Here is a 25,125-nt window from a genome sequence, read left to right as displayed (position 1 = left end):
AGATGAGGTTAGACAGGAATCTCTGTGGACCATGATGTGTGCAGATGACATTGTCATCTGTAGTGAGAGCAGGGAGCAGGTGGAGGAAAATCTAGAGAGGTGGAGGTTTGCTCTGGAAAGGAGAGGAATGAAGGTTAGCCGCAGCAAAACAGAGTACGTGTGTGTAAATGAGAGGGACTCAAGTACAACGGTGAGGTTACAGGGAGTAGAGGTGGAGACGGTGGAGGATTTTAAGTACCTAGGGTCAACAGTCCAGAGCAACAGAGAGTGTGGAAAAGAAGTGAAGAGACGTGCAAGCAGGTTGGAATGGGTGGAGGAAAGTGTCAGGTGTGATGTGTGACAAAAGAGTGTCAGCAAGAATGAAAGGAAAGGTGGACAAGACAGTGGTGAGACCAGCAATGTTGTCTGGTTTAGAGACAGTGGCACTGAGAAAAAGACAGGAGGCAGAGCTGGAGGTAGCAGAGCTGAAGATGTTGAGGTTCTCTCTGGGAGTGACGAGGATGGATAGGATCAGGAATGAGGACATCAGAGGGACAGCGCATGTTAGATGTTTTGGAGAAAAAGCCAGGGAAGCCAGATTGAGATGGTTTGGACATGTTCAGAGGAGGGACAGTGAATACATCGGTAAAAGGATGCTGAGGTTAGAGCTGCCAGGAAGGAGGCCTAGAGGAAGACCAAAGAGGAGGTTCTTGGATGTAGTGAAGGAGGACATGAGGATAGTTGGTGTGGGTGTGAAGGATACAGAGGGTAGGGTTAAATGGAGGAGGATGATTCACTGTGGCGACCCCTGAAGGGAGCAGCTGAAAGGAAAAGAAGAAGAGTCGTCTGTTCTCTGCTATGTTATGAAAATGATGCAATTACAGAACAAGGTCATAAGTTATAGCTAAATTAAATCCTCAGTCCTTTTTATGACTCATTTTTATATGCTTTTAACAATTTTCTGATGTCAAAATATCAGAATTTCTACCATTTTTTGCATCATTTTTATGTAAACACAGGACCCACGTCTGTGCCTCCCAAATTTCCATCCAAATAGTTGGTATGCTCGTATATTGCACTGCTGGACCTTAAACCTCAACTGTATACCTGTGCCATTTTGCAGACATACTGACTGATTTTGGTGTTCAATACAGTCTGTTATGAGATGTCTGTCCAGTCTCTTTCATTGTCATCCTCTTAGTAAAACGTGTGTCACTATGTTATAAGAGCTTTTTCTCTATTTCTTCTTTTAAGGTAAGCAGCTAGTCACATATAATATGTGGAAAAAGTGAAGGTGCACAAACAGTTATTCGGGGGCGGCACAGTGAGCCAGTGGTTAGCACTGTTGTTTCACAGAAAGAAGGTTCTGGTTTCAAATCTAGCTTGACCTGGTGCTTTTCTTTGTGGAGTTTGCATGTTGTCCCTATGTCAGCCTGGGTTTTCAACAGCTTCCTTCCTCAGTCCAAAAACATAATGTTAAATTGACCATAGCTGTGAATGTAAATGTCAGTGTTTGTCTGCCTTTATGTGTAAGCCCTGTGATAGACTGTGCAGGCTGTACCCAAATTCACACCCAATGTCAGTCTTCAATCTGCCCCAGTCTTGATGATAAAATTGTCCACTAACATCCCTGAGAGGTGTGTTATTAGCTGAGTAAAGTAATGCAGACACTGACACTGTTGTGTGATCCGTAAGAGAAACTTTTTTACTTTTTGCATCAGTGATCATTGGTTATGTTTGGTGATGCTGAAGAGTGAATCCTGGTACTTTGCTTGGCAACTTCTGAATATGTGAAACAAGCAACCTGGTAAACTTTCCCCCTGTTGTTCTGGCTGCAGGGATGAGTCATCACGTTCCTTCCCTGTGTTTGTAGTTTTGTGACAAAGACAGTGTTCAAAGATACAGTTTAAGTCAAGTGACCTTTCTTGCAAAAGGTTTTTTTTTTTTTTTTTTAATAAACAGACCTTGATTATAGGTTACATTTTAGAGCTGCAACAATCAGTCAGCTGACTGTTTTGGTAAGAAAATTAGCAGATTGAATGATTTTGCACTGAACAGTGTCAGAATCTGTTAAAATATATTAACATATTAATAAAGTTTCAAATATTATTGTAATAGTTTTTCACATCTATTTTTCTCCAGAAGTTGAATTAAAAACTTAAATGCATGCTGTCCACCTGAGTGGACGTGATTAAATGGTAACAGTAATAAAAACAGAGGGAAAAATCCTGACTGTAGCTTTCATTATTCATGCATGAAAGCGTTAGCAAAGTGTGTGTATTTTTTCTATCCACAAGATGTAATTTGCTTTTCAAGCCTTAGTTGTAATAAATTTAATGAGATTGCATTGTTACAGAAGTCTGAAAGAATGATCAGGGATATTTTATCATTTTAAGTCAGTAGTATGAATGGCTGGGATATGAATAAGGGTGCCATTCAAAGGGAACCTCTTTCTGCCTTGGGCATGATTCCAGGGAAAATTCAGTACAGTCATGTATTTGTGTTTGAACAAAACAGGTAAATTGGTAACTTGAAAGTTAATGAAGGTTAGTGAACTTGCCAGCTGTAATAGAGGCCAAGCGGACATAGTCATAATCCCTCTGCACTGTCTCGTAGGGATAACTCTCCACCAGGTTGAGTCCTGGAAAAATAGATAGAAACATTGGTTTCAATTTTGTTAACACCTTGGTTGATCTAAACTAAAACATAAATAAAGCTTTAATATAGTCACTTTTATTTAGTCATTGAGGCTCCAGTTTTTTAAATCACAAATTAGACACAACTGAAAGTCTACTTATTCATTTGTTAGAATTATTTTTAGTGAAGCATTGGTTATAGCTACTGTGTGTAAATAAATGTTGGTTCTGATTTGTAAAGTAGAATAATCAGCAGTTCAGAGAGCTGCTGTCAACCACTGACCATGTATGATAGACTGATGAAGGCTCCAATAGATGCTCAGGCAGTTCTTCTCCTTCTTCATGCCTCGTTTACACTGGCAGCCATGTAAGGGGCTGGACAGTAGGGCAGACACTGCATTGGCACACTGGCTCCTGGCGCCAGGGCCCAGCTTCATGCTGCCATTGCCTGCCACACACTGACGCAAAGTCCGCAGACGTGGACTACAAGTCTCATCACCTGAGCATGAGTCTCCAGCCACCAAGCAGTCTTTGCCAGCCAGTATAACCTCTAACAGAGCTATGGGAAAATAAATCAGCATACAACAAAGAGCAGAAAGATAAGGGGATTTGAAATAGCAGTTAAGGTGTAAGGTTATGAGATGAGATGGCAAATTAATAATGAAGGTGTTGGAAGCTGAAAAGTCAGATCCAAATGTCAGGAATAATAAAGGTGGAGGAACTGAAAAACACTGAGGGGTAAAATGTGATCAGTTGAAAGGGACTATTGAGGTTGAAGTTGAATCCATTGGTTGGCTTTTTGTGTGATCCTGAAAACATGAGAATGCAGAGGTAAGATATATATATATATATATATATATAGCACAAGATGAATCATTTTGGAGACTCCTTGAGTTTTCATTTAATGTTGCCATTAGTTTGACAATTGAGTGGAATATCTCAACAGCTATTGGATGATTGCCATAACAGCTTGGTACACACATTGATGTTCCTCTGAAGGATCTGCAATACCTTTGGCATGCTAAACCAGGATGGTGATCATAGCAAACATTAAAACTGTTAAACATCAACAGATTACCATTATCTTTGTAATAATCCCCATGTGTGTAATTAGCAAAGAGAGCTGCTTGTATGTTGTAAATAATTAAGGAAGCACAAAATTGAAATAATACAATATTCAATATCTCTAGGTAAAGCAGAATAAAGAAAACTCCTTCAAATCTATGTAAATTTCCTCTGATCATCAAATATTTTACAATTGACAGAGATTTGTTGATAGTTGAAAGTATGTGCACTGAATGAATACAGTCTTTCGCTGTTATATCCAAAAATTAAAAATTAATGAATGGAAAATATGATCTCAACTCTATGGAAACAGTTTTGAGCAGTTATATGTTTTTACATAGGATCTAAAAAGTTAACCTTGCTTGAAATCAATACAATATCTAATATACTGACTATCTATCCAGTATCTTAATGCCTGCATGTGACAGTATGTACTGCTTTATTCTGAAGAGAATTGACTCAAAGCTGAAGTATTCTTACTAACCTCGCAGAGAGTCAAAGTTACGAAATATTGTATTTTTAAAGCTGAATTTATTTTATATAGTAACTGTGTGAAAGATCTTAAGTGGCAGACCTGTACAGACACTATTCTGTGATCTTATTCACTGACAAACCTTGTCCCGAATTGATTTGACTCCTTTAGTTCTACAGCATGACTCCAACCTGTTCAGCCATTCACAAAACATGTGCCATGTACTGATTACACTGAGAGCATTAACATGTGAAAAAACCATGCAGTACTTTGTCCTTCAAAACTAATAAGACAAGGCCAGAGTCCAGGGTGGGAGCTCATGGCTGTAAATCAGGATTGGTGTGTGATTGTAGCTTTAAGTAGGATGTGAATAGCAGTGCAGATAGTTGTAGCATTGTTGTTAGTCACATGAAGAGTTTGAAATGCATTGTGACTAAGCTTTATTTTATGTTATGGTTCTTTGTTCTTGCAGACAACTTATATTTGGAAAAATCTTAATGTAGCATTCAAATGTGAATAACGGGCTGTGCATTAGCCTGAACCATTTGAGGGAAAAATCTAATTGCAAATTTTCTGCCAGATATTGCGATCACAATATGATTTGCAGCTTTTTTTTTTTTTTACATTACGCATTATTACTACATTATTACTAAACTGCTCTATATTCTAATGCAATCATGAGTTAATACACTATGTTTTGCAATATAATGTTATAGCGTTTGTTATTTCACAGTGCCTTCATGAGCAATTGTACATTGTTTGCTGTTTTCTTTTAAATCATGATTTAGGTTTGAAAACGATTACTTGTTCAGCCCTATTCTACAATTTCTGTTCGGCTGTGCATCTAGAGTTTGAGTGAACTATTCTTGAACATCTAGTCCTGCTGTTTCAGCTTGCTTGTACAGTTAGGCTCACTCACACATGCAAGTCTCTTATCCCCTGAAACTCTGCATGTTGGGGTTTACAGTGATCAAATTCTGCAGCAATTGGGATTATATGAATTTAAATTTCACCTCAAAATTAGATTATCGCAAAACTACATAAACCACCAAAGTGGGTTAGATAAATGAAAACAGTCTCTATTGCAACCACTTGGGAACCAAACCTTTTCAGTATCATTCAGTAGCTTTTACAAAATCATAATTATACATATCAAGAAGTAGGTAACTGCAATGACGTGGTGAATTTATAAAGGCAATGTCACTCTTGTTTTGAATGTGTCTTGTGTCACACTCTCCCCAGTTTTTTAATTATTAACTTACAGTGTAAACCCATTTTCCAATGCTGCACATGTGTGTATATATGTGTGTGTGTGTATATGTATATGTATGTGTATATATGTGTATATATATATATATATATATATATATATTGTCCAATTAAGCTATAAAACACTGTTGCTCTTGTTAATCATGGGATGACTCTGGAGAAGACTCAGATATCTATTTGAGGTTATTCTAAAAATATATTGCTAATCATGACCTGCAATACACCAAGTAGATCCTATTATTCAAACACTGTAAATTCATGCCACCTCTGTTGTTTCTCATAATGTCCCTTATGCCATCTGCTTAAATAAAAATCTTTCAATTTCACGCTGCTTTTAACTACTTAGACACTGTAAGCAATTCTGAGGCAGGATTATTCCAGCCATTGTTTTGATTTTCAAAACACTCAGGTACAAAAAAATGACAAAAAGTAATAAAACGACATATTTCCATTCTGTCAAGATTGTCCAATCAATTACATCTGCTTTAAAAGCTTGGTTACTCAATTCCCACAGGTATCTTGAGTCTCACTCACATCATTCTCTATTCAGTACATATCAGCTAAGCCCTGCCAATACAGACATGTGGAGGAGGGGGGGATAGTTCCAACTAATGCCAGCATCCTGGAAGGCCAGATGGTCAGTTGCAAATTCAAGGCAGAGATCCCAGGCCCTTCCTCTATGGCTATGCGTGTCAGTTTGCGCTGCCCGGCAGAAGCTCGAATAGACACCATACATCATGAATGCAAATGAGCCACTTGATTTGACATTTCCAATAAGCCTGTCTCAGTGTACCAGTGGGTTTAGCCAATTAACCATGTCAGTAATCAATGTGTTCTGAGGCTCAGCTAAGTCTTCAGTTTCCCTGCCACATAAATCACAGGCAGATTAGCTGATCAGTTACCCTTGCACACTGACTTAATGGTCCACTCCAGGAGAGATAAAATGGAAAATGAAACTTAATGAAGTCAGCTGGAACTTCACCCTTACTCCTATATACCTACAAAGTAGTGACATTATGAGGGGAAATGGTAATATATTGCAGCCCATGAGTATCACCTTTGTTTCAGTGCTCTTAAAATTTGTAAATTAAATTCGATAGTTGGAGTAAAGCTAGCAGCCTTTCTTTAAAGTGCGCAGCCTCCAGTCGCATTTCCACACTCCACCGATGTAGACACATAGTATTATCATCTTTTATATTGACATGGCAAACATGCTAATAAACAGTTGCTTATTTGCATATTCAACAGACATAGATCAACATTCTCATTAATTTAGATTCACGTTTATAGCCACCTGAGGAATGCAAGTCCAATGCTCACTTTGTTTTAGCACTGCACTCTGTTTTCTTTTTTCTTTTTTTTTCCTGAGGGAAATTATCTGGCTTTTCAACTGTTTAATGCTTCAATATGCTGAGCAGCTAAATATTTGATAATTTAAAATAATAAATGTCAGTAGGTGAATTCACCTGCTTCATCTCTACTTACTTCTTACTTTCAGCTGAGAAAATGAATCCAAACTTCCAAACAAGAAACTTTATAATTGTGATTCACTGTTATAATTTATTTATGTGGGTAGTTTTAGTCATTTTTTTATCAGAACAGAGAGTGATGGATAAAAGAACCTAATCATCCACTCATCAGCAATTCTCACATCTGTGGTTTTCAAAAAGAAAAGATCCAACTTGAATCTTCCCTGTATGTCAAAATGTTCCATTGTTTACTTTGTTGCTGTTTCCTGTCAGAAATTATACTTTGAGGTATAACCTGAGAAAGGATGGAGTAACTCTTTTTCTTAATTTTCCAAATGACTCCAGTTATACCTAATACAAATGTCATACAAACACAAATTGTTTTAACTGCCTTACTACCAACACGTGTATACTTCTTCCTACTCCATTTCAAACATTTAATGCATAAGAATATACATTAGTGCTGTGATTATTGTTTGTTCCGATGGTCAAAATATGTCATTACTGTTGTTTTTTAAATTTGAATGTTTGAAATAAATAAATAATGTTAATACCATCTTTTCACAGTATATTAAATGTTATTATGTTCAGGCTTGTTTCTTACAATGCAAAAATCTAATACATTAGCCTATATATTTTTTAAAATGGCTAAAAGTGGAGAGCCTGGTTTTCCTCCTCTGAGAAATGAAGTGGTTTTGCAACATCTGAGTGGAACGTTTGCTGATGGTCTACTTGTTAGTTTTTACAGCATCTTTCATTCACTTTTATAGTTTCCCTTAAGAGAACACCATCTTTACTTATATCAAACACATCCTTTAATGCCTTGTTGCTTTTTCATTTGTATTCATAATACTTCCATTTTTTTACTAAATGCCTTTTCAGCTATATTTTCTGTAACCTGTAACTTAAAAACATATGCAACAGCAATGACATTTAGGGCTGAGTGATGTTTTAGTACCAGGGCTTAGAAAGTTCAAGTCATCATTCAGACCTGTTGAACAATTTTTTTTGGTCTTTTTTGTGTTTCATAGTACTTGTATACGTTTAGCATTTTGCTTTCGAGAGAAAAGTTCATCATGTTGTGAAAGTAACCTATAGGTTATTATGAGTCATATATACATTGTTTCTTCACCGATTTGATTGTAGGAGCTGAACCCTGAAGTTATTGGTGGATATAAGGTGTTATTCTATCAGTGTCACAGTCATCTTTGCCAAGGTTTCGGCAGTATTTTTCAGTGATCAACTGTTGCTGTCTGATACTCTGCTTAAGAGAACATTATTAGCTTTTATGGCTCAAAATGAGCAATTTCAGACATCAAAGCAGAATAGATTGAATTTTGGCAAAATTAGACAGCCAACTATCCTTCTACATTCAAAATAAAGTAGTGTCAGCTCCATTCATGCTTCATGTTAGACATCAAACAAAAGGTGCATGAAGACCTAGAAAAGCACAGCAATTTAGCTTCAAAGATTGGAACAGAGAAACATTCACACTGTCAGCAGAATATGTTTGGTAACTTATATCTGGTACACATGAAACAACTTTAACTTCTTAAACTAATAATCAGTTGATTCTTAAATAGCAGCTATTTTCAACTCATCAGACCCCCCCCCCCCCCCGATGTTTAGATTGAGTTATTACATTAGTAAACAATCTCAGGAACAGCAGTTAGGAGATGCTCACTGGTACATTAATGATTTCGTTGAATTAATAGATACGTAGCCATGTTCTGTCACAAGGCACAGCCTGAATTGCAGTACTTGGAAATTTGACCAAAAACAGTTCACAAAAAACATCCCCATCAAAGCTTACAGCTCCATTGGTGCAGACATTTTCTTTCATGTACTGGTTTGATGATGAAATACAGTCCAGCAAGGTCATTCTGCCTTATAAAGACCTTTTGAATTTCAAGAGTTAGTCGAAATGATTTTCATCCTTTGTTGTGACACTAGACTTTACCACTACATGTACAATTTACCAGGAATTTGTCTTTGTATTTATTGACTCACCAATTCAGTATATGGCAAATTGGAACTCTGAAGCATGTTTGTATTCCTGAATAAATTTCATAAAATGGTAAAATGAAAAATGGTTCAGACATTACAGACATTTGAGATTTATAAATAAAGGTATACAACAATTACACAAGGCTGGATTATGCTCAAACTTTGGAGTAGACTTTCCATTATCATTAAAACACAAACAGCAATATATAAAAGAAGCTACTTTATAGGCTTTACATGTTCGTCACAGAGACAAACAAAAAACGTGTATAATAACAGTTTGTCCATTGGCCTAAATCATGAATTTTGTAACCATGACTTTTGTGAAACCATCATAGATGGCAACAAAATATAGAAACATAAAGATTTCGTTTGATTGAGAGGGACACAGGCCTCTTCAAGCACTGAAACGTGTATTCTTCTGAGTGGCGTTTCAGGTCTGTAAGATACCATCAGGCCCTGATTGGAAACCATTTACTTCCCTGATAACCATCACCCTTCTTCCACCAACACCACCACTCCTGTTGATGCTTTTCTCTGAGAGGAAGAGCAACTGGAAAAGACACTGGTCCTGCACTGTCTGTGGGAGCTCAAACTGGCACTGCTTTTCCCAAATTCAAACCTATTTAAATAAATAACAAATATACAGTCTATAATCCCAGTCGGCACCAAGCATTACCAGGCCCTCGGCTCCCCAAAACAAACTACTGCATGTGTCAGCTACTCTAAATCCACTATAATGAATTGGTAATAAGGCCATTGTCACAGCCTTCACTCCCTCAGCCTCCTCTACTTAATTATGCTGCATGTGTTTGTATCTCTCCCCCAAGGCGCTTATACTGACGAATATGCTTATTATTAATCACATGATGCATGATTTTGCAATATTCTCTGTAACACAACTGTGTGGCTTCTTAAATGTGTATTTCACTTTTTCCTGCTTTGTTTTTACTCTTACATTTTCTCTCTGCCTATCATTTAGATTTTTAAATTCCCACTGTTTGGGGTCGGTGGTTGGTGTATTGATCCCATAATACACAGCTTTCTGTGTGGAAAAAATTGAATTGTAAACAAAAGATTATATCTGAACATGCCAAAGATGGTGGTTGTTATTCCTGACTCAAATCACTGCTTCAAGTGAGCACACATTTGATCCAAGGGTTAGATGCTATAAATCTTACTTGTACATTTGCAAAAGTCTTGTAGAATTTAAGGTTTGTTTGGTTCTTTGGTGTTGCGTAGTAACAACCTGAGTCTGAGTGAGTGTGAACCATTTTGAGTTTTATTCCTTGAATGTGAACATGTGTGTTATTTGGAAGGTTAAGCTTTGAAAGGACTCAGGCAGTGGCATTATATCACTGCCAGTATGAAATGTTGTCATTGCCACAGGGTAAGAATGAAAAATGTATGAGGCAGTTAGTGAAGATAATCTCTCAGGACAGAATCTCTACTAACAATGATTTTGTCCTCACTGTGTTGTTTAAAACCTGTGACCAGAGCCTTAAATACTTCATCCAATTAAGACTGGGTGGAAGACTTGGGTACAACTTTAACAGGAACCATGCTGATGTTCAGCAGGTGTAATGTTTACAATGTTCTTAGTTTAGTGAAAAACTAAAACTATATAACTATAAAGTGAAAACACTGACCTGCTGATGGCACTACATCAAACCTCGCCACTTGTGGACAATGAGCGTTTTTTGTAAAAACTTGCATCCAATTGTAGTTTGCATACTGTATTTCAGTCTGGAGATGTGCCACAGCTTAAAAAAAAACACATGTAGTCACAACCAGTAAATCATATCTATATTGTGACCTGTCTGTATACATGCATACATACAGTTTTTCACTGCAGGAAAAAGTGGAATTGAAAAATAAGATGAAAGATGGAATCTAGTATGCAACATTCATTTACATTGTTTGACCTGCAATATGTCATTGACAAAGACACATTTATAACATTTGTGTTCAGGTTTGATTGCACTTTAGTCACATATTAACAGCATTTTGTTAAGCTTGTCTTGACATAAGTGTTATAACTTCTTTGGAGTCATTATGTCTCTGATGTTTGACTTATGATGATAATATTGTCTGATGGTTTACAGGTGCATGTTTGATGAATTAAAAGCAATATACAGTGGGTACGGAAAGTATTCAGACCCCTTTAAATTTTTCACTCTTTGTGTCATTGCAGCCATTTGCCAAAATCAAAAAAGTTCATTTTATTTCTCATTAATGTACACTCAGCACCCCATCTTGACAGAAAAAAACAGAAATGTAGAAATTTTTGCAAATTTATTAAAAAAGAAAAACTGAAATATCACATGGTCATAAGTATTCAGACCCTTTGCAGTGACACTCATATTTAACTCACATGCTGTCCATTTCTTCTGATCCTCCTTGAGATGGTTCTGCTCCTTCATTGGAGTCCAGCTGTGTTTAATTAAACTGATTGGACTTGATTAGGAAAGGCACACACCTGTCTATATAAGACCTTACAGCTCACAGTGCATGTCAGAGCAAATGAGAATCATGAGGTCGAAGGAACTGCCCAAGGAGCTCAGAGACAGAATTGTGGCAAGGCACAGATCTGGCCAAGGTTACAAAAGAATTTCTGCAGCACTCAAGGTTCCTAAGAGCACAGTGGCCTCCATAATCCTCAAATGGAAAAAGTCTGGGACGACCAGAACTCTTCCTAGACCTGGCCGTCCAGCCAAACTGAGCAATCGTGGGAGAAGAGCCTTGGTGAGAGAGGTAAAGAAGAACCCAAAGATCACTGTGGCTGAGCTCCAGAGATGCAGTAGGGAGATGGGAGAAAGTTCCACAAAGTCAACTATCACTGCAGCCCTCCACCAGTCGGGGCTTTATGGCAGAGTGGCCCGACGGAAGCCTCTCCTCAGTGCAAGACACATGAAAGCCTGCATAGAGTTTGCCAAAAAACACATGAAGGACTCCCAGACTATGAGAAATATGATTCTCTGGTCTGATGAGACCAAGATTGAACTTTTTGGCGTTAATTGTAAGCGGTATGTGTGGAGAAAACCAGGCACTGCTCATCACCTGCCCAATACAATCCCTACAGTGAAACATGGTGGTGGGAGCATCATGTTGTGGGGGTGTTTTTCAACTGCAGGGACAGGACGACTGGTTGCAATTGAGGGAAAGATGAATGTGGCCAAGTACAGAGATATCCTGGAAGAAAACCTCTTCCAGAGTGCTCAGGACCTCAGACTGGGCCGAAGGTTCACCTTTCAACAGGACAATGACCCTAAGCACACAGCTAAAATAACAAAGGAGTGGCTTCGGAACAACTCTGTGACTGTTCTTGACTGGCTCAGCCAGAGCCCTGACCTAAACCCAACTGAGCATCTCTGGAGAGACCTGAAAATGGCTGTCCACCAACGTTCACCATCCAACCTGACAGAACTGGAGAGGATCTGCAAGGAAGAATGGCAGAGGATCCCCAAATCCAGGTGTGAGACACTTGTTGCATCATTCCCAAGAAGACTCATGGCTGTACTAGCTCAAAAGGGTGCTTCTACTCAATACTGAGCACAGGGTCTGAATACTTATGACCATGTGATATTTCAGTTTTTCTTTTTTAATAAATTTGCAAAAATTTCTACATTTCTGTTTTTTTTTCTGTCAAGATGGGGTGCTGAGTGTACATTAATGAGAAATAAAATGAACTTTTTTGATTTTGGCAAATGGCTGCAATGACACAAAGAGTGAAAAATTTAAAGGGGTCTGAATACTTTCCGTACCCACTGTATGTGCAGTAAATAGCCATAGCCGTGCATAATAATTGTATGTAGTTATCTGGTGTTGTCTCAGGATCTCGCTGATTGCTTCTCTGGCTCTTCTAGTCATGCTTTTTTCACTGAACAGTGTAAGCACTGCTGAGAAGATCAGTTTGCTTGCAGGTTTACTAGTTGGTTTAAAAACTATTCACAAGTGAAAATTACAAGGGCCAGCTCTTGCCAAACCACTTGTCGGGCAAAAACATCAGCTTAGTGCTCAATGTGTTACACTTACAATGAATCCAAGAAGCCTTAACATCCTCTGCAAGATAAAAAAAATATCACAGTAAAGACAGAAAATGTTTATCATGCACTCTTAAGCAGAGCAAGGTGTGGAGATGTATTAAAAACCTTTATTTAGTCAGGCATATTAATTAAATCACTGACTGGTTTCAGCTTCACGGGCTACATAAAGGCTTTACATCTGCACTCCTTGCTCTGCCTAAGAGTGCCTGAACAACATTTTCTTTTCATTGATTGATACCTGAAAAAGAAATGGCGCACCGGTATAAGCACTGAAATTCAACATAACCTGAAAAGAGGTTGCCTGAATAGGTTTCCTGAACGTCACTCCATTGTTTGCCTCTCTTGTTATTGTCACTGAAGTGAAACAGCAGCGACATACTTCACCAGTGTGTGTTCTGCAAAAGCCTGAACCGTTCCACCTAAGGCTTATATTGTTGCCAGGCTGAAATAATCTTAAAGCCCTGGGCCAAGGGCCAAAATGCAAACCAGCCCAACACCCACACACCTGCTGACATATAGACACAAACACGACTATGACTCCCCAGCCTGTTTTGTTCCTACTGAGCCATAAGAAAGAGTACAGAACAAAGACTGTTGGAATAGGCTCACTCCACTGCTGATGCATAATTAGTGGCAGACAATTTGCTACCTGGAACAGTGATCAGATACTGTCACAGTGATTTTTCTTGGACTAACAAGGAGCAGATCTTAACACTGACAGCAAACAATTCGCTCTCCCAGCTGAGGAAAAAACAATGCATGTATACACAGAAGGACAAAGCAGAGATACCAAATGGCCACCTGGCCATTTATGTTAGAAACAAAACTAACAGACATGCACACAGGCCCTCTTCATGTATATGTTTGCACTAAACTGACTGACAAACAATAAGGAAACAGACAAATCCCGTCTACTATTTTTTTCAATTTGCAGACAACAAAGATCTGTTATACAGTTAACTTATTATGCAGTTAAGCTTACAATATGCTGTTCTTATTTATAAATGATCCAATAATTATAGTGGTTCTGTACAGATTATCTTTACTATTACTACTATTAGTCAAATTATTAGCCTATAAAATGTCAGAAAATAATGAAATATTATTATTACAGTTTTCTGTGTGGTGGTTTTGTCTAGTCCAAAACTCAAAGATGTTAGGAAATATTCACATTCTACAATCTGGAGCTAATAAGTTTGTCATTTTCCAAAAAAAATACTTATTTATCTAAAATGATGCTTATAAATTTCTGTACAGCTTTAACATCAATGCCAGTCAGTATTTATTGATAGCTCATCTGGCAAAATGAGCATGAATAAGGTTTGACAGCACCTTTACTGTATTCTTGGTATTATTAAAAGTTAAGTTCATCCAGAGAGAGTTAGTGGTGACAAGTTAGGTTAACTGACTTTACCGACTGCATACATGTCATTTCATCCTGTTTATGTAACTTTCACAGCACTTTTTCAGATTTGTACACTTTAGTTTTCAAAAAGTTCATCTTTCAGGTGTAAAAAAAAAAGGCAGCTTGTGGTGGTTGGAAGGCAAAACCTGTAGAAAAGAATAGATGCATTGTCATATTTAGTGGGCTAAATGTGTGTGGTGTCTGAGGGAGCATACTGCAGTTTCCCAACATACCAATAGTACCCTGTATTTGAAAGAGGAACTGTCAAAATCATCAAGTATTTATCAAATAGAAATGAGGTAGTGATTTGCTGAAATGTGTTCTTATTTGACCTGCTTATTATCCACAAATACATTGCTGATTAGCTGGAGAGACTTTTATGCCATCACAGCCAAACAGGCAGCGTTTTAGCATTCATATGGAAGGAGGAGCTGCAACTTGTAACTGTTAATGAGAAATTATGAAAAGTTTTCTTTGATATGCTGAACAGTTTCCATCACACGGACTCAGAAAAGTTCAATTTAATTCATTTTCCCCAGATGTGAGTAAAATAGGGCTGTGATTATTTAGGGGCAAAACTGAAGGGGTGATGTTTTATGTGTGTGTGTGTGTGGTTGTGTGTGTGTGTGTGTGTGTGTGCGCGCGCAGTGTATCTGTGTGAGCCAATGTGTATGTCGGTGTGAAGGCTTCTCAAGTTCAGACTCAATGTCACACAACAAAGACTGCTTTATCTTCACTTGGAAATGGTGACATTATGACTGTATAGACTATTGATATGTAATGGTTGCAATTAACTTATCAGCATATCGTCCTTTGCTTGCAGTGCAGGGGAGCGTGACACGTCATGTTTTTCTCTGTGTGAAAGTGCTGGCTGTGCAGCACTAAACAACTGGTGCCAGCCAGCCAGGGCATACAAATGATGGAACTGCTCAAATATACAGCACAGTTCAAATACTGATCCTGATTCATTTAAAAATCTGTCACACTGCAAGATGGTTACCACTTATATCTGGGTTTCATAGTAAGACCAGAATGTCTAAACAGACAGCAGCCTTGGTAGCATTACCACTAATCATCTCATTCTCACTTTGACCAGAGTTGTTCACTAGAATCCAGAATGCTGGTTCCAGATTCTCATCTCTTGTTATGAACATTTGCGGGCTAAATGTCAAATGCTGGAGCAGAGATTGTATTGAGTTACTGAAGCTGAAGCCAGTTGGCTTTGTATTATATATATTGTCATAGCTAAGTATGAAGCTTGTTAGTCACTTAAATTTAGCTTAACATTTTTACTTTTGTAACTTAAAAAATCAAAATGATGATGTCACACATTGTCATCTAGCAACCTTTCAAGGATGTTTTAGCAACTTTTGATTAAAAATGTTGGCACAGGACAAAACTCCAGTTTAAAGTGATAACGGTTTTAATGCTTGGCCTATTTTAGCTTGAACACACCGAATGTGATCCCTGGTTCCTCTCTTACCTCTGCACAGCAGGTCAGTCACTGTGTTAATCTCAGGCTGTTTCAAATAGTTACAGAAAGGCTCAGGTACAGACTCAGCCTCACTCTGACATCTGAGGTGTTGAGGGAGATGTTTTATGAAGATATCCAACTGTTCACCAGGCAGTGTACAGTATAAAGCCTGTTTAACACTAGCTGATGGCCAAGAGGGTGGTGCAGAGCTGTTTTGAACTGCTTGTTTCATGCTGTGTAGACTGCAAAACTGTTCTATACCAGTAACAAGATGACATTAGGTAGCTGATGTTGAACTAAACAAGTGAGGACTTTTATTTTTATGCTGCACACCTTGCATGTTGTCATTTGTTTGTTAGGCTTTCGGTGAAGTCATAATAACCAAATTTGATAACAAAAGGGATCCGGCTTGCCAGGACATTTGCCATGTTCACGACACAAATTCAATTTACTGCAGTTTACAGTCACCTGTGGCAAGGCGTGCCACGAATGGGTTGTTGTCACTACCAATAGAGGGCAGCAATGTGCCTTTGCTGTGTATATTCTGCCACAACACACTGCTCGTCAGAAATTTATGTTAATGCGCTAAAATAAAATAAATACATAAACATTGTTCACAAGTCCCAAATGTCAAGTCTGAAGATACTGTGTGTGCGACTTAAGTGTGACTCCAGTCTAAGTCGCAGACTCGAGTCCCCACCTCTGCTTACTACTATTAGAGGGAGAACTTTACCACTGCTACTCTTTTACATGCCTGCTGTTTTTCATATTTCATGCTGTACATAATGCTGATAGTTGACTGCTGTGAAAGTGACATTGCCATACATTTTCTCTGAATGAAGGAAAATAGGGTCAGAATTTTAAAAAAGTCAGTAACATCTGAAATAACATCAAAACTGATACTGGAAAACTTTGAGTGGGTGTGCTGGTAATTTATAGGGCTCTTTTGTGTCACATAACTCCACAAACTAATGCAGTCAGTTAATGAAATGCATCTTGGCCTTTATAATAAAATGTAACTAGGCCTACCATGCAATGACTGGACAATCACTGTTTTAAATAAAGGTTTAGAGAACAGTGAGCTGGCCAACACATTTTCTAAAACTGCGTTGTTTTTTCTTTTGCTACGTATCAAATTCTGAATTGGGAAGATGCAAGTTAGGGCAAGAACATTTTTTTTTTCTGAAAGAGGTGAAATATTACCCTGGAAAAGTCATCTGTACCTTAACAAAGTGATTGTTAACCCTTTCTTCATTCTTTTGTTGTGGCCAGAATATAATACCTGCCAGCTGTGTCTGTCACTCAGCAGTCATTACAGGAATGGGGAAGGCCCACAGATTCCAGCACAATGATTGATGGGCACTTTTAGTGATGACACTCTTTAACAGCAGTGTTGTGTTGCTCAGACTCCCAGCATGCCTCCAGTCCTTGAAACCTGTCCGTTGTGTTGTAATGCAGCAGAAGCAGCCAGAGTGATAGGAGCTCACACATAAATCTTGAGATAGGGCTATTGAGTTGATTGCCTTCACTTACCTTCACTTGCCTCTGTTGCAATAAAGTGTCACTGTCCATAGCTTGTTGTATTTTAAAGAAATAAATCTAGCTGTTTTTTTATTTTATTTTATTTTATTTTCCTTTTTACTTTTACGGGTCCAGATGAAAACTACACTTGTGAAGCGAAGCAGTCATGTCTGTTTTAGTTGCACATTATTTAAAATGTGTTGCATAGCATTTTAAATCACCACTGCTTTAGATGTACAGTAAGTTTGATTTTATGTCTCCTTTGGTCTCCATGACCTTTATACACACACTCAAAACTCTTTGTAAAATAATCTTGCAGAGAAATTATCATTCATCTGGAGCCAGCATTAGATGACAAAAAATGAGATGTGGGTCAGCATGACCAGATGTTAACCTATAATGGTGGACTCCAGAGCAGAGGACTTTGTCAATCATGCAGGACCCATTGGGACTACAGCAGTGATCTTCAGTAGCTCAGTTACATGACTTCTCTGGGCTCCTTTGTGAGTCACTGTTTTAAAGGCTCAAACGAAAGGTCACAGGCTTTAGAGACACCAAAAGTCATGGCCTGGAGATCAAACCTCAACATAACCTTAAGTTTGAAGTCAGTGTGTCTGACACCAGCTAATAATAACCAAGCAATTTCTTTAAAAAAAAAAAAAAATCTTTAACTAGTGCTTTACTGTGTTGAAACATGGCTGTTTGTCATAGTGGGACTTCAAAGCATGACTGCCAAGGATATGTGAAAGTCATTCCTGAAGGATCCCAAACCTTGGGCACCCATTTATCATCTGAGCTGTCAGTCATGTTTACAACATTGTTAGTGATAAATGAATTTTACAGTCAGATGCTGACTGAAAAAAGGTACTAGGAGTACACCTGCTGGGATACAATTTTGACTTTTAATTATTTGTTGTGAACATTATGCATATTTCTGTTCTGTTTATTTCAAACATTCAGTGGTACTTTAACTGTTCATTTCTTATCAAATGTTGTGGTGCACATAGTTTTTGGACTCTAACCTATATCTTTGTCCTCTGTTCATTGCAAACAGTCTCACTGAAACAGTTATTTATTATTCAGACCAAAAACCCATTAGGCATTGTCTGTTGAACAAAAGCAATGCTGGGCATAAAATGATTACAGTTTTCTTTTTCACTCACTTCAATTTAACTTCCACTGGCAATAAACCAGAACAATGTCCTAATTAATTTCGGCTCTGAAATTCATAGTTATTTAGTCAAACAGGCTGCATGGATTATAGCTTGCAGGGCAAAACATGACAAAAGCTAAAGTATAATTGAATAAGTGGCTTCATTAACCATGTTTACTCTGTTTCTGTAAAGGTAATGTTAAACCATGTGAAAATGTTCCCAGAGAGACTGACATGCAATCTATTCCTAAAATGACAGAATTAATATGACACAGGCGCAGCACAAACCTAAAATATGACATGTATGACAGGTGCTGTAATTCTAACATCAGTCCACTTGTTTTAATCCTTGATGCTTTTTTCATGTTTTTGTCATCATAATGGACTATAATCAAAATTCCAAACTAATTTCTTTGCTGAAATTAATGCTTTTATACTTTGCCGGAAATGCTCTAAAATATAGACAGACAAGTTAAACACAACCTTTAATGTTTTACTTTAAGTATTTTGAAGAAGATTTTTCATCACAGCAGATAAGGTTGCTGTTTATACAGTGCCTTGTAGTAGCCACAGATTGAGTTTGATAAAGGGGTCCTAGAAAACTGAAAGTATCATAACAAATATCTCCTCATCACCACAGACTGATTTTTCAGCTGTGTCAATGTTATTTTCTGGAGTTTTTCTCCTTCTTTCTAAAAGCCCATTTAGACAGCCACAGGCGTCAGCGGTTTAGAGTTGCAAAGGAGTAGGAACTGTTCTGGGCAACCTGGATCCAGACATAAAAGTCATTATAATTTTCTGAGACACAAGCCTGTGTACAAAAACATTGTGTTAAGGACCTTTCCCAGTCTACGTTTTACTTAGAAACTTTGTCACAGAGGTTACATTTCTTTTGGGCGAAAACAAAAATAAACAGAAATGAATTTAGTTACAGATTCTGTATCTATTTTGGAAAACTTTAGTGACCATGCAGCATAAAACAAGTGTTTTGAATTCACACAAATAACAGCACCTGAGGCTCATGGGTACTGTACTGTTTAGAGTCATCTTTACCAAAGTGATAGAAAAAACAACTTCCCTAAAATGAATCTGAAATAGGTGGTGGCCAAAATGTAAGACTTCTACAAGGTTATATCATAAAGGCCAGTTCTGCATTTCTGTCAAGTAGTGTTGAAATTTGAAAACATGAAATTAGGGTTGAGAACTACATCCAGAGGCAGCTACCTTTCCTTTCAACCAAGATTGTTCTCTGGCCTTTGCTAATGGTGACAATCTGAGATTAACTTGTAAATGAACACATTTTTAAAAACATGCTGAGTAGGTGGGGCTGTTTAATGATGTTAGTAAAGAACCAATAATAGAGAAAAAGACAAAAGAAAAACTGGCAAGACGGAAAATGAATTTAAGATGGCCATTTTTCCCACTGCCACTAAACTGCATTTTACTTGCTACTGTACTTGGGTAAAGCCTGTGGAACTACACCCAACTGCAGGCTTAGTGTGAACTACATTACCATTTGTATGATAATCAGATCACTTTCCTTAGTTCCCTTTGTCCCTGAATACCAAGACTGTCAAGGGTAGCTAATACTGAATGCAACGTGTGTCACTTCCTATCAGCCTGTTCAAGGTTTCTTGGCGCATTAATCTGTTTAAAAATGAATGTATATAGACACATTAACCTGATTAACATGCCTGATTTAAAAAAAACACTGATAGTGCAAACACAGAGACACTAGACTACAACATTAGAACTTTATAGAAATATAGAACTGGAAATATTCCCTGGAAAAGTACATAAAATCTCTGACGTGAGAATAATAATTAGGAGTTTTTTTTCTAAATTCACAGTATTAACGCTTTAAAATGTCAAGCTGACTTCAATGGGTCATTTCCCAAAAGGTTACTCTTTATTACATGAAATATCATACAATAATATGTCTAAATTAGTTTTACTTGCACATGTACTGTCGCCATGCTAATTTCAATTAGTCCAAGAATTTGAATCCTGTCAAGTCTTTCTGCATAACCTTTTGAACACCATTCAAGAGATACTTTGGAGAGGATATTAATCTCAAAATAACCTTTGTTTTCTAAGAACTGGTTTTAAAAGGTGGGAGAGCTACATCAGCTTTTATATGACCTTTTGTTTTGCACGACATTGCCATATGTTGCTTCTATAACCCCAAATAGGTGTTCCTCTCAGAAGGGCAGATACTGAAGTACTGCACAGGTAATATTAGGCAGCAGCTTGTTCTGCAAACCCGCACAGATGCCCTCTTTCTCCCCAAAAGTTACCTTCCTCCCCTGTAGAGTGAACATGAGACGCTATAAGAGAAATCAATGGCTCATTATGATGCAGACCATGAGAACTATCGGGCAACAGATCAACATCCAAATAGCAATAACAATGCTGCCACTAACTTAGCTGAGACTTCCCAGCCTCTCTCGCTTCTGCTGAGGTTTTTTTTCTTCACCATTAATGAGCAGGTTATTTGGTCAAAGAAACTTCTATGCATGCGATCACACCCCAGACCACAAATCTTTACTGCCTACAGTGTTTCAACCTCTGGCTTATTAGACCATCAGACACAATGTTCAGACCTTTTGTAATCCTCAGTCCCCTCGGCACAGAATGCCAACAAAACATCCATTTTTTTTGGACATTATTTTCATCTGTTAATTTTACATTGGTATGTAAATATGTACTCAAATAAATATATACATAAATACATATACATAAATATATATACATATAAATATAACCTAGATGTTTTTAGAACTGCAGTAATCCATTTTTTTATATTCACAAATATCAAATGAAAGGTGTTGCTTATACTGACAACCAAAATTATCAAGCATATCAAACCTGTCAATTACCTACTGAGCTGTAAATGAAACACAATTCACTTGTTCCTTACCCTAACTTGTAACTGGTTCTGAGGAGTGTATTCACACTAACAGGAAAGAAGCAGCTAAAGAAGCATAAAATATTTTTAAGTTATTTCTGTAAGTTAAAAACCATAGATTAAAATATAAAGTATGATGTAAAATCATTTAATAATTTAAGTTTAATTTAGTGACCAACTGGCAATATTTTTGCTAGAAAGTCATGATTAAGTTTCATTCTTTTTTATTCCACAGGCATTATTCCAAAAATTGACTTGTAGCATTTCTGAATTTGTTCAGAATCATAGAAGATACCAGTTGTGATTCTTACATAAATCAGTTTTTTTTCCACACACCACTACTTGATATCGTACTTTGACTTCATCTAGAAACATTTAATGAAATTATTCCAATTTAAAACATGATCTGGTTGCAATTACGTTTCCTTCTAAAATATATCCACTATTACAAATTAGTTAGAATTAGAATCCGATGCAGAAACGGCACACTCCATCATTAACACTGAAAAGTGAAGTGTTCTTCACAGAATGTTTATACATTGCATTTGTATTGCAAAACATGTAGATTTTAGAGTATCAATATTTTGTGCCTGTACTGTCCACATGTGTAAGATGTTCTCTCCTACTAGATGTTATGAAGATATCTACCCTATCATATGACACCACAGAAAATGACTTCAGCTAAGGCAGGGTCCACCTGCACCTTATTGCAGTAGCAGTGTTGAATCTCCAAATGTGTGGCTGAGAGTCAATAGACCTAATATGGAATGATTCTTCTCCAGGGGCATATCCCAGGAAATGTGGCTCTGGTTTCACAGTTATCACTCACAGTGGGTTGTCAAACGTTTAGTGACATTCTCTTGATCCAATTAATTAGGGCCTAACAAGGCATGGAGCAGGAAGGGATTTGGATCTACAGGGTGGTGACAGAGTCAAAGGCCTTCACAAATGAGGCCAACATCTCGTCACACATTGGCCATTAATGAGGCGTGAAGTAAGAAAGTTGTCAATGTGGAACATGTTCACTTAGGTTTGCAACCACATATAAATGTGTGGGAAACCCTCTGTAATATAGAATCACTCAGGTTGAGAAAAATTGAAAGTAAGTTCTAAGAAGAGACCCTATTAAACCTGGCAATAGACGATTTAATACCTTCCTGGTATTCCTGAGATACAAGTATCATTGAGCTCAGAGGATCATCTGTGCATACAATTTGCAATTTCTTGGCTGTGTAATTCTGTGTGTCTGAAATAATTAATCAAGTAGTGGTGAACGGAGGTGGCATCCTCTCCTGTATGGAGCAGATGTTGTAAATCCACTGCAGCTCAGTCAGACAGATGCCCTCCAGCCGGTTCCTGTCTGCTGCTTTGGTAATAGTGTGTTTCCTTTCCTGGAACACTGGAGGAATCGAGCAGCACTCAGTTCAGCCTTTATAATCTCCACATGACAAGGTTATACAGCAGAACATAAGTTGACTAATCACCTCAGGTGGGTGGTTGGTAGAGCAAAATGTACAGAACACAAATATGTATGTATATGTATCCAGGCCAAGACTGTAGGGTTCGTTTCACTGGTCAGACTAATAAGCTGCTTACAGGAGGAGATCTTCAACTCTGATTTTCATTGACTTCTAGTATTAAGTATTCATTGATTTTCATAGATGCATTCACCAAGAAACACACTCACCTCAGTGACAGGAAGAAAAATCAAGATTTCCATCATTGCTGCTAAGCACTGGTGATGTAATAGTTGTAACAGTGTTGATGCAAGAATATTGGGATTAGCATATGGCACTTTAGGTGGTTGTTTGCTGGGTTTTATTTTTAGCATCAGGGCTGCAACTTTATTTATTATTATTATCGTTATTTATTATTATTATTTATTATCGTTGATTTTTTTTTTGTTTTTTGGATTAATTGTTTCGTCTGTAAATGGTAAACAAAAATGGCAGCCACTAGTTCAAATTCCAAAGATATTCACATTTATGACTGTTGGAGAACTTCACTGAAAACTAAGCTACTCTCATTTTCATGTCAATATGCTGACCATCATCTTTTTATAAATCTCATTAAAGATGATTTTTCAGAAACTTTCAACATTCTTTGAAGACAATATTCATGTATGGGTGGCACTTACTTCAGCATGCAGTGTGTGAAAGGCAGAGAAGCACTCTGGCTAGGTCACCAGTCATCACAGGATTGATACAGTACAGACAGGCATATTTGTATTCACACCCAGGGGAAATTTTGGTTTCAGCTCACTAGTCCTGTTTGTTTTTCAATTGTGTGAGGAAACGGTAAAAGTGAAAAGCAAATATGCAATTTCTGCACAGAAAGGAAAGACCGGGATTTCAACCCAGGATGTGTTGCTAAATAAAAGAACAATCACATAATGATAAATGGAGGAAAGGCTTTGTGCACAATATGTACTGCAAAACTGGCAATGCTGGCAACCGCAACATGAATAAGTGGTATGAAAAAAATTTGCCAAGTGTTTGTGGAAGTACCTACTGATGACTAGTCTGCAGTGCTGAGAAAAGCATGTTTTAGATGCACATCACCTCATGGAGCCTCATATAGTTCAGCTATTGAACATATTCAGCCATTCTTTCCAGAAACAGTTTTCATGGATGATTGTTGTAAGCATGCAGACACAAATAACTAATATTGGACAATTGGACAAATTGATTTCAGTTTGATACGTCTTACATTTAACTGATAGTATATTGAGTGGGGTTAGATGCATTTGATTTTGGAAGACAGACTTCATGTGATTTACTGATTATACTCATAGGTCTGTGATTCAGATACTGTAAACAAGACTTATCTTGTATAATTTCTACCCAGGCATAATCCTGTACTAATTCTCCTAGAAAGTTGTACAGTAGTTACTACTGTACGAGTGATATTTTTTCAAGTGTGCCTATAGCTTGATGCTAGGTCGCAATCTTATTGCCTTTCTGCTATTTCCTGTATTTTCATATTTGTCCATGGAGCCAGTAATTCAGTTTATGTCAAGTAAACAAGCATTTCCAGTCATTCCTTTTATCGTAGCTACGATGAGGCCACAGACTGATTTTACTGATTTGATTAACTGAAGAGCTCCTCCTGGGCATAAGATATGTCAAATTAATTTCAGTGACAAACTGTTTGGTGCCAAAGCTCAGCTGGTATATGGTCTATTGTGGGAATGCTGATAAGAAACTATTCCATTTGCTGGATCTAGAGCGGTGTAATTCACGTTTCTGGCTATGTAAACAAACAATGAAACAGTAATTAAATACTGTAAAGTTTAAGCCTGCACTTATTTGAATTAAATATTTGCAGTAATACAGCATATAGTGGATATGCACAGTTCCAGATATCAAAAAGTTCAGTTAGTGGGCTCATTTATCCTGCCTGTCACAAAACCTGTGTTGGGATGACAAAGATATGAAGCAGCTGCATCCATCATTTGCAAGCAATGTTGTCTAAGCTCCCTTTCTGACTTTGAGGTCAGTTCATAAATTTTTTTTTTCTTCCGTTCTTGGCGTATATCGCTTCAGGCTTTGAAATGCAGGAAAACGTATGAGGCAAAATAACAGGATAGTGTTCATGGAAATAACTACATAGTTCTGTTACAAAAATTATACAAAAACATAAGACATACAATATTTTCATAGATATTTAATACTTTTCTCCTGGTAATAATTAGTGCCAGTACGGTTGAACATACTCTAATACA

The 25,125-nt window shown here is 37.5% G+C and overlaps 1 protein-coding gene across 1 annotated transcript in view; it reads right to left on the bottom strand.

The window, feature by feature from the left end:
* Positions 1–25,125, bottom strand: part of gfra4b (GDNF family receptor alpha 4b) — a 42,135-nt gene that overhangs the window by 8,132 nt on the left and 8,878 nt on the right. The window contains exons 3-4 of the mRNA XM_026331200.1: positions 2,899–3,174; positions 2,540–2,620 (exon numbers count right to left, since the gene is read on the bottom strand). Of these exons, the coding sequence (XP_026186985.1) occupies positions 2,540–2,620; positions 2,899–3,174 (357 nt within the window). The remainder of the gene's footprint in view (positions 1–2,539; positions 2,621–2,898; positions 3,175–25,125) is intronic.

The sequence above is a fragment of the Mastacembelus armatus genome, chromosome 10, assembly GCF_900324485.2.
Source record: "Mastacembelus armatus chromosome 10, fMasArm1.2, whole genome shotgun sequence".
Taxonomy (NCBI): domain Eukaryota; kingdom Metazoa; phylum Chordata; class Actinopteri; order Synbranchiformes; family Mastacembelidae; genus Mastacembelus; species Mastacembelus armatus.
This window is presented reverse-complemented; position numbering and strand designations above follow the sequence as displayed.